Here is a 12192-nt window from a genome sequence, read left to right on the forward strand (position 1 = left end):
TTCTGTTTCCTTAAGTGCTGGGAATTCTCTTAAATATTTAAAATGCCTATAAATTAAATCCATACACAATACATACAGAAAGACACTTCAGCATTGTTCATTTTTGATATGATAAACATTGTGATACTTCCTATCTTTCAATACTTCCTGCTTATAAGCATTGCAGAAATATATTTGCATGTATTTCGTAGTTTATGCTTTATTTTCTAAGATTTATAGACCTGATTTGCAGTTTTCATAAAAAAGATGCAGGGCTGAAGACTAACTCAAATGGTCGCAATGTAACAAATAGTCAATAGTTTAAAACCATGTTGCCTTGGCATCCATATGTGGTTCCTGTATCATTTTGACAAATGACCAGACAAAAAGGTGCCTTAGATTTGCTTTTGAGTAAGCAGTTTAATTCATTTAGTTGCTCTTCACCTCTGACCATTTAGTGTACAGCAGCAGTGAGTCATTTTATAACCAGACTGACTAGTGTTTGGAAATAAATCCTATCACATATTAAATGTATGGCGGGGAGCCTTAGTCTCAGTCATTATGAGCGCAGTATCCTTATTAACAAAGATGCTTAATTTAGCTCTGAGCACTGGCTGCTCAAGTGCTGCTCGTTTCACACCTTCCCTGTGAAACCAGCACAAAACAACAGACAAGTAGATGAGAGATTCGTAAAACCAGGGCTCACCTAAGACTTTTGAATATTTATGATTTGATGGAGTGTTTCAGAAAGTATGTTCTTTAGAAAACTGCTATAGCCTGGAAACTTGTTTGTGCCATTTCATTAAAACAACAATAAAAATTATTCTAGAAAGTTGCAACACAACAAGCATTTAAAATGCAGTGCCAATACAGCTTTAAAGAGAGAACGAAACTGCATGAATGTTGTTGTTTTTTTTAGTTTCTTCAGCATCTTCACCGAATGCACACATAAATAAATAAATAATAAATGTTAAAAACAAACAAACAAACAAAAAAAAAAAACTTACAATCATATTCAAATCTTTAAATAAATAAATAAATAAGCAAGCAAGCAACTACATACATAAATAAATGTTGGGCCTCTGAGAATTTGGGGGTGTTACAATTTATTGATCTGATCTGATGCACCATCCAAACAAATGCAAAACCTTTCCATATATTCACACAGTTCTCTCAGCTTACAATTATAATAAAAATCTTGTTGCAATCATTTAATTCCCTTTGCATGGCTGGCAATTACTCTCTGATTTCAATAATTATTTGGTAGAAATTCCTTACATTCACTCCATACAAAATACATTCAGAAAGACACTTCAGTTCCTTTTTGAAATGAAAAGCATGTAATGCTCAAATTTAAAAGCCTTTTCAAAAATATAGGTGGTGCTTTGTCTTTTAAAGTCATTCTCCTTGTGAGCATTACAAAAATATATATGTATATTTACATATATTAAATGTTATTTGTTAGGTCTCAAGCTGAGAAGCAGAAATTTACCTACGAGGTGCTTTTAGTCTCTTTACAACATTGCTTCATACTTGCTTTCACCTCTTCAAGATTATTAAATAAAGCTGATTCGCTGTTTTGAAAAAAACAAAAAAACACCTGCAATTAAAACACTGACAAAAAACAAAAATAATTCTGAACATTTCTGGAACAAGTTTATAATTGCATCCAAAGCCTGACATCTAATGATATTTTGGGAGGAATTATTTGATTTTGTGGGGAAGTTATTCAGTGCACCTCACACAGTGTGTTGTGCAACTACTCTCACAGTCTAACCTGGGGCATAAAGTGGTGTAGAAAGTTTTTTTTTGCATAAAGGGATAGCTTATCCAAAAATGAAAATTCTGTCATCATTTACACATCTTCATGTAAATCCAAGTATTGATACACAACTCTTCTCAAGTATTTATTGTGACTATGTCTGTCAAAAACATAACTGAATGAATTTTCATTTTGGGGAAAACTACAGTATCCCTTTAAGAGATTAAAATAATAAAAGGGGTAAAGGGTCAGTCAATGTCATTTTAAGCAATTTAAAAGAAGCCCCCATTTTTTTTGATCACCCACTGCAAATACATCTTAAAACCTCAGTTAGAAGGAAAAAAAAAGGTAAATCAATTAACTCAGTGGAACAATCTCTATGTAGAAGTGCTCTAAACACAAAACAAAAGAACTCGGTTGCTTTCATCTCAATAAGGGCTGCAATTTGCCTGCAGGACTTGAGGATTTTTGTTGTCCATATCAGTTTTAAGAAGCATCATAACATCTGAGAGCAATTTCCAGATATTTGTGGTAACAGGAAGCTGGGGTTCAGATGTTAAAAATGAAATCGCTGTCCAGATATTCCCAATGAGACTGAAGTGCTTAAGGGATCATAGTGTAGACCAGTAGTTGAAGGAAAAGCCAATTTTATGAAAGATACATATCATGGGTTTATCTAAATAGCTGTCCCGGATGTCTTTATGGCAACAGACACTTCTTTTATAAGAAGTGTGAACAGTCATTTCCCGTAATGACTCAAATTTGAAGTGAGCACACACTTGTATTGGCCTAAGGAAGATGGATCCATAGTGATTAAACTCAAATTGTTGCACAAGCCCATGTCTTAGTCGTAGACTTTTAATGAAAGGGCAAACAGTTCTTCAGCAGTTCATTTGTGCAATACATACTGTACCATTCTTAAAACTGAAAGCAATCAAGAAGAATGATGATAAACAATTTTATATTCTAGGGGAAAAATGGGTATAGCTGGGAAAAAAGTGTGTTGTGAAAAAAAGCATAAATGAAGAGATGAGTATCATCTGGGTCTGTACTCCTCGGGTACACCAGACAGGTTTCTCTTTCTGAGTGCCGTGTCCACGGTCTTAATAAGCCTGTCAATAGTGGCACGCATCTCTGGCGTATAAGGGTCATATTCCAGCTTCCTCAGCCCAGAGCGTTTGAAGTTCCCATCCTTCTGTCCTTCCACACACAGCAGGCGGTCCTCTGAGACTTCTAGGTCCAGAAAGATGACCATGCCTTTTAACTCAGAGAAAAGCTCCCGTTTTAAATCCTCAAAGTGTACCACTTGAACTTTCTTCCCATATTTCAGCCAGTCTAGTGTGTGGGATGCCCACCATGGAGCGTAGTTCTTCACAAACTCTGGCCACTCTGATTGAGAGAGAATGAGAGACTTGATCTTCTTGAACTATAACATCTTGCAGTAACATGGCACCTAAGATTTAGTGCATTAGAAAACCTTTGTAGACGTGTGACAGCACTGCATAAATGTACCGGACATCACCAAACACAACTTGATTCAATAGCGGAACTGCTTAAGTATATTTTTAATCAACGTTCAGATCACTTTTCTGAAAAATAAAATAAATTAAGCAGAAGTCAATCATACTCTGAATTGATGAACTTGTTTGTATTTAAGTAATAGAATACAATTTTCTGCAGAGTCTCATCAGTGGAGAGAAAGAAAACAATATAATCGCTAATGAAGAGCTGATGTCTTTTTCACAGACCGAATAAAATTATCATAATCATGATGATAGAGGATGTAAAAAGAATGGAATACAAAAGGAAGAAGCAAAAAATGCTGATTTTTTTAAAAGGCTTCTGCGTTTTGGTCAGTGTGACGCATCAGAAAGAATTAATAAGCTTGCAGGCATGGTAACAAGAGCAGTAAAACAATAACAGAGGAACATACTGCACAGTGTTAAATGTTAAAATGTGTTAAAAACACACACAGGCAACTTCATAAAACTGTTAAAAAAATTAAACTAAAACAGAAAGATGCTCATTTCACTGAAATGTCACAAATATCTGCTTCTCCGTGGGAAAAATATATTAAGAAGCAGAACAAGAGAGAAAAATTGCTTAAAAATGGACTTCATTGGGGTAAGGACAACTTTGCACAATAAACTGACCTCTAACATAGGTCACATCCCTTTCCTTTCCCTTTTTTTTTTTCTTTTAAATGCAACAATATTTTAGTAAAATTACATTAATAAATGTGCAAGTAATGCAAGTAAATGTGTTTTGGTTTAATGGTTATAACTTCAAATTTAAATACCAGAAACTTGTATTTGGTGCCCAATAATAGATTTCTATACCTAAACATAAGCATAAGTCTTGAGTAAGTTTCTTAACTTTAGTTAAAAGGGAAAAAGAGTCTCAACAAAAACCATGTTAAAGAAAGTCATGGCATTTTGTGTCTGCTAAGTGCACACTCTCGACTGCAGTATAGCAGCTTAGTTTAACCCTCAGATTAATGACAACATCAAGAACAAAAAAGAAGTTCTTTTAAAAAATTTAGCCCGATTATAAACTGACCTAAGATACAGATAAAGCCAGCAGATATTGTGATGAGCTCAGTGAAGACAAAAAATGTATCATATAACATCTGTATATGCAAGAGAAGATGAACAAATTGTAATGGGCAAAATTTTGTCAATTCTAGCAACAGTTGAATAGTTATAAGAACTGTTCACCCAAAAATAAAAAAATTGCTGAAAATGTGCTCACCCCTCAGGCCATTTAAGATGTAGATAAGTTTGTTTCTTCGTCAGAACAGATTTGGAGAAATTTAGCATTAGATCACTGTCTCATCCCAATAATCCACAAGTAATCCACACAAATGGTAGTCGTTTACTGATTCCAAATTACATGACAAAAATAGTAGTTAGTAATGTAATCCATTATGTTACACATATAAGGTAATGTAATCAGAGTAATCTTTTTGAATACTTTTGACCTAACTTGTTTATCACATTTATTTAAATACGATTATCTTGTACATTATGGATATAAGAATACAAATCCAGATTACCAGTTAATCAGTAACTATCCAGCACTGATCATTATTATGCATTATCATAGATTGACTGGTATATTGGCCGGAAGCGATGATTTAAATCTAAAACATCTTAAAGGGATACTCCACCCCAAAATGAAAATTTTGTCATTAATCACTTACCCCCATGTCATTCCAAACTCTTAAAATTCAACAATTTGCATACAGCTCAGATTTGTCAAAATGGCACTACGCTGATGTGGAGTGACACAGCGGAGACAAATTGTTGAATAATGTCGTTATTTTTGTTTTTTTCGTGTACAAAAAGTATTGTCGTTGCTTCATAGCATTACAGTTGAATCACTGATGGCAGATGGACTATTCTGATGATGTCTTTCATACTTTTCTGGACCTTGACAGTGTATTTTACTTGGCAGTTTATGGGACAGTCACAAGCCTCCCTGTTTTCATCCAAAATATCTTAAATTGTGTTCCGAAGACGAAAAAAGCTTTTACGGGTTTGGAACAACATGGGGGTAAGTGATTAATGACAAAATTTTCATTTTGGGGTGGAGTATCCCTTTAATTATAGATTTGCTTCTTACAAACACACAGCTTTTCAGTTCACAAGACATTAACTGATGGACTGGAGTCCTGTGGATTACTGTGATGCTTTTATCAGCTGTTTGGACTCTCATTCTGACGGCACCCATTCACTGCTTAGGATTCACTGGTGATCAAGTGATATAACACTACATTTCTCCACATCTGTTCCAATGAAGAAACAAACCCACCTACATCTTGGATGGCCTGAGGGTGGGTACATTTCCAGCAAACTTTAATTTTTAGGTGAACTATTTCTCTAACATAGACATTTAACATCCCTTACCAAAAGTCCCTTACCATGGGGAAGTCGTGGCCTAATGGTTAGAGAGTCGGACTCCCAATCGAAGGGTTGTGAGTTCGAGTCTCGAGCCGGAAGGAATTGTAGGTGGGGGGAGTGCATGTACAGTTCTCTCTCCACCTTCAATACCGTGACTTAGGTGCCCTTGAGCAAGGCACCGAACCCCCAACTGCTCCCCGGGCGCCGCAGCATAAATGGCTGCCCACTGCTCCGCGTGTGTGTGTTCACAGTGTGTGTGTGTGTGTTCACTGCTCTGTGTGTGTGCACTTCGGATGGGTTAAATGCAGAGCACGAATTCTGAGTATGGGTCACCATACTTGGCTGAATGTCACGTCACTTTCACTTTCACTTTCACTTTCACTTTCAAAAGTAGTATACTTCAAGTTTATTTTATTTAGTATACTTAAGTATAGTTCAAGTATATTTATATTTTTTTTTTTATTTATTTTTTTCTGGACAGGCTAATGACCCTTACCAAAAAGTAGAAGTACATAAAGCCCATTTCTGAGTAGTACATAAAAAGTAAACTAAAAGCATACTTTCCTATTTTTAGTTTAAAAGAAGTATACTAATAGCACACTTGAATAAACTTCTTTTTCGTAAGGGTTGCACAGGTTTTTATTTACTTTATGCGAGTGCTGCTGTTTTTTTTTATTGTGTATCACTAGGCTTTAAAACAAGCTTTCATCTCTCACCTTTCCCCCTCCAATGAGCTTGAGAGGCAAATCCAATATGCCCACCATACTTGCGGTTAAATTCTGCCATGAGGGCTTTATAAGGGTTCCGGATCATAAGAATACTGGCATCAAAGTCCTCAATCTCCTTCTTGCCGCTCTCATGGGTCTTGATACATATGGTTCTACCACTGCGCCAGTGATCTCTCTCCCCTTTGAAACCTGCACACACAGAGAGATCAAAGAGAGAGGAAGACCATCAGCAAGCAAGAGTCAAAAGAATGGCCTTCTCAAAAAGAGAACAAAAAAGTTAAGTTAACCTTTATTGTACAGTGAGCCATCAAAGTAGTAGCTCCCGGTGTAGTATCCCGTGGCCAGCTCAATAAGGTGACGGGCCCACGTATTCCCTGCGCCTGGGAAACTAGCTAGTGCCACTAGATGTTTGGAACGAGTGGGTAAAAAGCGCCGGTCCATACAACGATTATCTGTAGAGATAAAGGAGAACACATATCAGGGCAAATGTAAGATATTGAAGTGAAAAAAATCCTTAAAAAGTCTCAGTCTCCATGAAAAAATTACAAGCAAGTATATTTAGCACATATATTTATGACCTCGAAGGTAACATACGTGGACTAAAAAAATGCAAAAATAACAGTCTTGAAATCACAGAACATTAGCATTCTGTAAAAATAGGTAAAATGTCTCAATCAGGTTTGAGCGGTGTGATAAACAAGAGGAATGCGAACCACCGTGAAAATATGCTGCTATTTTGATGAAATGAGACAAGTTGATCTTAGAAACTCTCGTGAGAACAATCTGTTTTATTCTTTTCAAATGATAGCTTGCTTGCAAATTTGGTTGTACATGACGACCATTCCGAATTTGCACCACAGAGTGGATGACTATCAGAATGAAGAGGAAATGAGACGAAGCATGTTAACCCTCAAAAAAAAAGGTGTGATCCCAATTTTTTAAAAATAAATGTCATATCACTATCTTAAAATAAAAATGATCAATTTATGCATTTTTTTTAAAAGTCATTTACATCTTAAAGTACTATATTTTATGTAAAATATGCTTTTTTTATTATATTTAATATTTATTTTACTACAGTACCAAAAAAAAAAAAAAAAAAAAAAATCCAAGTTCAGACAGCCAAAAGCTAAAAATGTAGTGACTTTGGTGACATATGATGGCATAAAAATCTCAATTTTTTAAAAATATCAATAGCCACTATTTGGCTGTATTACTCAATGGCTGCATATAGGCTTACATTTATAAACCATTGTTGTAATAATCTTAACCTCTTAAGTTTTAGATTTTATCACGTTAAAATTGTCGAATTTTGGGTGAGACTATACAAAGATGGCAAGATATGCTTACAGACATATCTGACCATGCTATTAGGAAAAGACAAAGGAGACAGAGAAATCATTTATTTAAAAAAACACAAAACAAAAAATAAAACCCATCAAATTTCAATAACTCAAAAACATAAAATGCTACTAAACTAGTAAGAATAAACAATAAACCTAACAAGTAGCATGTTTCACACATGTTTTGTTTGGAAAAATCAACTAGTTTTGAATTAGGACTTTGATCTGACTTTGAAGTGAGTGAGCGAGTGTGTGCGCGCGCGCGCAGTGGCTGATTGACACATTTGCTCAGTTACTTGCTTATTCAACTCTTTGTTTTTGCTGTGAGTGACTGTTTTTATTCGACAAAACAACAAAACAAAAGAAAAAAACAAGTGTGAGTGTTTGCATATTGAGAATGTTGTATAGGCTCACCCCTTCATTTATATGTATGTATATCTGAATTTTGTTGGATTTATTGATTTTTTTGGGGGGGGGGGGGGGCAAATAATAAATGCATAATTATAGTATTTCCCATAAATTTCTTATGGGTGCCCACTTTTGTCCACAAAGGACAAATTAAGAATTTTTTTTTTCAACCACTTAACTTTGCTGAATCGTGTCCATTTTTTGGAAAAGTAGTAAAAAGTAGTCAAGACTTGTACGCTCAGATTAAGTAAACTATTTGTTAAAAAAAAAAAACTAAATGATTTTGCCCACATTTGTCCCAAAGGATGCTTGTGGGTCAACATAGTTACAGTGCGATAAATTTGCTAACCTTAAAGCTGAAATTAACCTTATCTTTGTTGTCCTTATGCCTTAGCGGTCATACCTTTACACAGATTACGTTAGTCAAAATAAATGACTAATAATTTTTTTTAAATGATCATTAGGCTCCAAATGCTTAACCCGAAAACATTTATTTAATAGGTCCTGAAACCGTAAACTACAATTTATCTTCTGTCTCCGACAGGCAATTCATCCACACCATGAGTGTAACCGGTCTTTACAGATTCTTGATGTAAGCAATCAAACAGCTTATATAAATGTCACAAAATAAACTACAAAAGTTATTTAAGATGCAGCAGTGCACAAAATATTCTTATATATTTTCCATGCAGAGTGCATGTGCAAATGGATGTGTATTTATCTGTGCATTAAATCAGAGCTTTCACAGGATGTGTGAATTTATGTAATGTAATGTGAGCTGACAAAACCACGTGTAATATACAACCCCAATTCCAAAAAAGTTGGGACATTTTGTAAAATGAAGTCAAATCAAGAATCTGTGAATTTATTTAATTCCCCTTAACTTTTCTTTAATTGACAAAGGTACAAAGAAAATATTTGTACACACTACAAAAAAGCTGGAACAGAGGCAAAACAAAGTTTTGGAGCAGACTTTTGAACCCTCAGATGGCATTGCATAACAAACCATCATGCTGTGGTGTCAAATACAGCCACACTCTCAGGAGTACTACAGAAAACCACTGTCATTTACCACAGTCTTCTGCTGCATAAAGAAATGCAAAATTGAATCGGTTACGCAAAGAAGAACCGTACATCAATACTATGCAGTGATGCTGCCAGGTTAGAAAGTCAGAAAGTCAGAAAGACAGTGGAAATGTGTGCTGTGGTCAGATGAGTCCACGTTTCAGCTTGTTCTTGGTAAAAACGGACATCAAGTTCTCAGTCCCAAAGACCAAAAGGATCATCCAGACTTTCACCAGTGACAGATGCAAAAGCAAATGTCTGTCATGCTATGGGGGTGAAGCAGAGCAAACAGCATGGGTGACTGGAATCTGTGCGAAGGTATAGATATAAGATATTCGCACTGGAGGTACCTTTTCATAGTTCCTAGAACTACTGGCGGAAGTACCTGCTTTTTGGCGTGTTCACAACGCAGGAATTAAGAACATATTTAGTTCTAGGAACTCCATTTGGACAAACAAAATTAGTTCCTACTTCAGAGTAGGGTCTAAAACAGTTCTATAGAAGCTACCAGTGACGTAAATGTACGCTTATTGGCCAATTGAAGAACCGTCTACACAGCATTTTTAAAAAGCCATGTAAACATATTCACAAACAAAGACGACGCCGTCAGCCGCTTCAGAGTTCCTGCTGCCAGTGCAAATGCAGCCACGTAAATGGCCAAAGGGGGAAATTTGTTATCTAGGAACCACCCTTCTAGCTAGTTCCTGGAACATGTGGTGCAAAAGCCCCTAATACAGAGCTGTAGTGAGACATACACTGTCATCAAGATGCAGTCTGTCATGGGAAGTCCATGGTTATTAGATCAAGACAATGCCAGGTCTCATTCTACATCTGTTACAACAGCGTGGTTTCATAGACACATGTGGATGTGACTGAGTGGCCGGTGGATCTGTCTCCTATTGAAAATGTGTGGAGGAGAATCAGACAATAAATACTTCAGACTGATGAGCAGCTGAAGTCTTGTATCAAGCAAGACTGGACAAAGATTTTGCATGCAAAATTTTAACAATTAGTATCTTCAATTCTCATACAATTTAACACCGTAATTAAAAGGACAGATGATGTGACAGAATGTTAAAGAGGGCCTCTGTCCCAACTTTTTTGGAGCATGTTGCAGCCATCAAAATAAAATAAATAAAAAAAATGATATAAAATCTCTCTATATTTACAAAATACATTTAATTTGGCCAGTGAAAACATTGGAAACCTTTTCTTTGTATTTTTGTAAAAGATTCTTGATTATTTTATTGTTTTATTTAATATCTAGTGTAGAATAGAGGAAACTTTGATGCTTTTAACTCTTTGATGTGTCATCCCCACCCCTTTACTCCTCAGCACACTACACACACTTGTGCAGCATATTTAAAAACTGTGGTGAGAACTAACCAGTACCTAAAAACGGCAATTCCCCCACCCTCAAAGTTAACAAATTGACTCTATGTGGTTTTGTGGCCGAGTGCATGTTTGTGCACGTTTCGGAAAAAGGATCTGCTTGCACGACAGGACAGTTGCGACCATTTAAGTGTCACACGCATGCATTTATTGAAATCATCTTTGGATATCTGAAATGCTGACATATGCTATTGATTTAGTGCCAAATTTACAGATGAAGCCATCGCCTTTGACCACTTACCACTAAAGAAGTCACACGGTTTTCTTACTTTGACGGCAAACTCGGAGGAAGCGTAGATGAAGTGTGAACTTAGCAAACGTGAGGGTCGACCTCGGTAAGTGATATGCAGCCACAAAAGCTCAGTTAGAGCTCATCACACATTTGAAACACTGTGAAGACTGAATGTGCTGAAGCAGCACAGACAGGGCTATATTTTGTGCTTCTATAGTGGCCTGACATGTATGTTCTTGTCCTAAAACTGGGAAAATATTGTGCATGTGGGCTGCCTGTGCGCTCAGCTGAGCATATCGTTTTGGTCCTAACAAATGAATGCTACCTTGCACTTGGGTCTGGTACACTACAAAGAAGTCATTGTTTCCACAGCTCTCAAAGTCTTCTCCTGCACAGCGCTGAAGACACAGTTCCTCATCCTCATGCTCATGCAGGGTGAAGAGTGAAGTAGGAAATCCACAGTGACATTTTTCACCAGCCAAGGCTGCCAAAGAGAATTCCTATGGCAGACAAAGAAAAAAGATTATATAGGACAGACTATAAACACAGTACTGTAGTATGAGAGAAAACATGTACTCACTTTCTCTGTGCACATATCAACACACTTGTCCACTGACATGTTTTTAATGACGGCACTAGCAGGAAGCGCCAGTGTCACGTTGTCTGGCCTCTTGAAACAGCCCTTGAAGATGGCACTCCCATCTGAAAAGCAAAATAAATATGAATTTTTACAATGTAAAACCCAAGAAAAACAACTACATATATACCATTTTTTAAAGAAAATGTGAGTATTGATTGTGTTTCAAAACCTCACCAGCTACTGTCTTGTAAATGATTTAAAAAAGGAAATCACTGATGTTCAAAAGTATCTGACACTATTTGCACGAAGTGTAAATCTATCACTATTTGTACAAGTGGAAATAGTCTTTTATCGATTCATCTTAGAATGGTTTCATCAAAGGCTAAGTTGATCCTGCACATCTATTGTATTCACTTGCTGTGTTTATCACATAATCTCTCATATGCAAACAGACATCCTGTCACATGAGAAAAGTGCTTAATCAGGACACACAGGGTGGAATGTCACAAGTTTCTGCCTGTGCTATTTTTTGATCAATAAAGGAAACATGAGGCATAAGGAAAAGGGTGAAGGGTGTGCCATAAAGATCTGGAAATGGTTATTAATTTTATTTTATTAACATTTTCCAAGACTTCAAGGACTCTTCAAGGACATTTTTAATGTAATTATGGTGTGAATAAAAGACAAGGATGATGCCCTAAACAGTGTTGCCAACTTAGCAATTTTGTTGCTAAATTTAGCAACTTTTCACACTACCCTAGGAACTTTTTCTTAATTTAGCTCAAATTTAGCAATTTTTTT

At 36.1% G+C, this 12192-nt stretch overlaps 1 protein-coding gene across 3 annotated transcripts in view; it reads right to left on the reverse strand.

The window, feature by feature from the left end:
• Positions 1–1873: 1873 nt before the first annotated feature.
• The window catches only part of wscd2 (WSC domain containing 2), a 56001-nt gene continuing 45682 nt past the window's right edge, over positions 1874–12192 (reverse strand). For all 3 annotated transcript variants that reach the window (XM_042723656.1, XM_042723655.1, XM_042723654.1), the window contains 5 exons: positions 11392–11513; positions 11137–11311; positions 6659–6823; positions 6360–6560; positions 1874–3130 (listed from right to left, as the gene is read on the reverse strand). In XM_042723656.1, coding sequence (XP_042579590.1) covers positions 2778–3130; positions 6360–6560; positions 6659–6823; positions 11137–11311; positions 11392–11513 — 1016 coding nt within the window. In that variant the 3' untranslated portion in view covers positions 1874–2777. The remainder of the gene's footprint in view (positions 3131–6359; positions 6561–6658; positions 6824–11136; positions 11312–11391; positions 11514–12192) is intronic.

This window comes from Cyprinus carpio, chromosome B5 (genome assembly GCF_018340385.1).
Source record: "Cyprinus carpio isolate SPL01 chromosome B5, ASM1834038v1, whole genome shotgun sequence".
NCBI classification, from domain to species: Eukaryota; Metazoa; Chordata; class Actinopteri; order Cypriniformes; family Cyprinidae; genus Cyprinus; species Cyprinus carpio.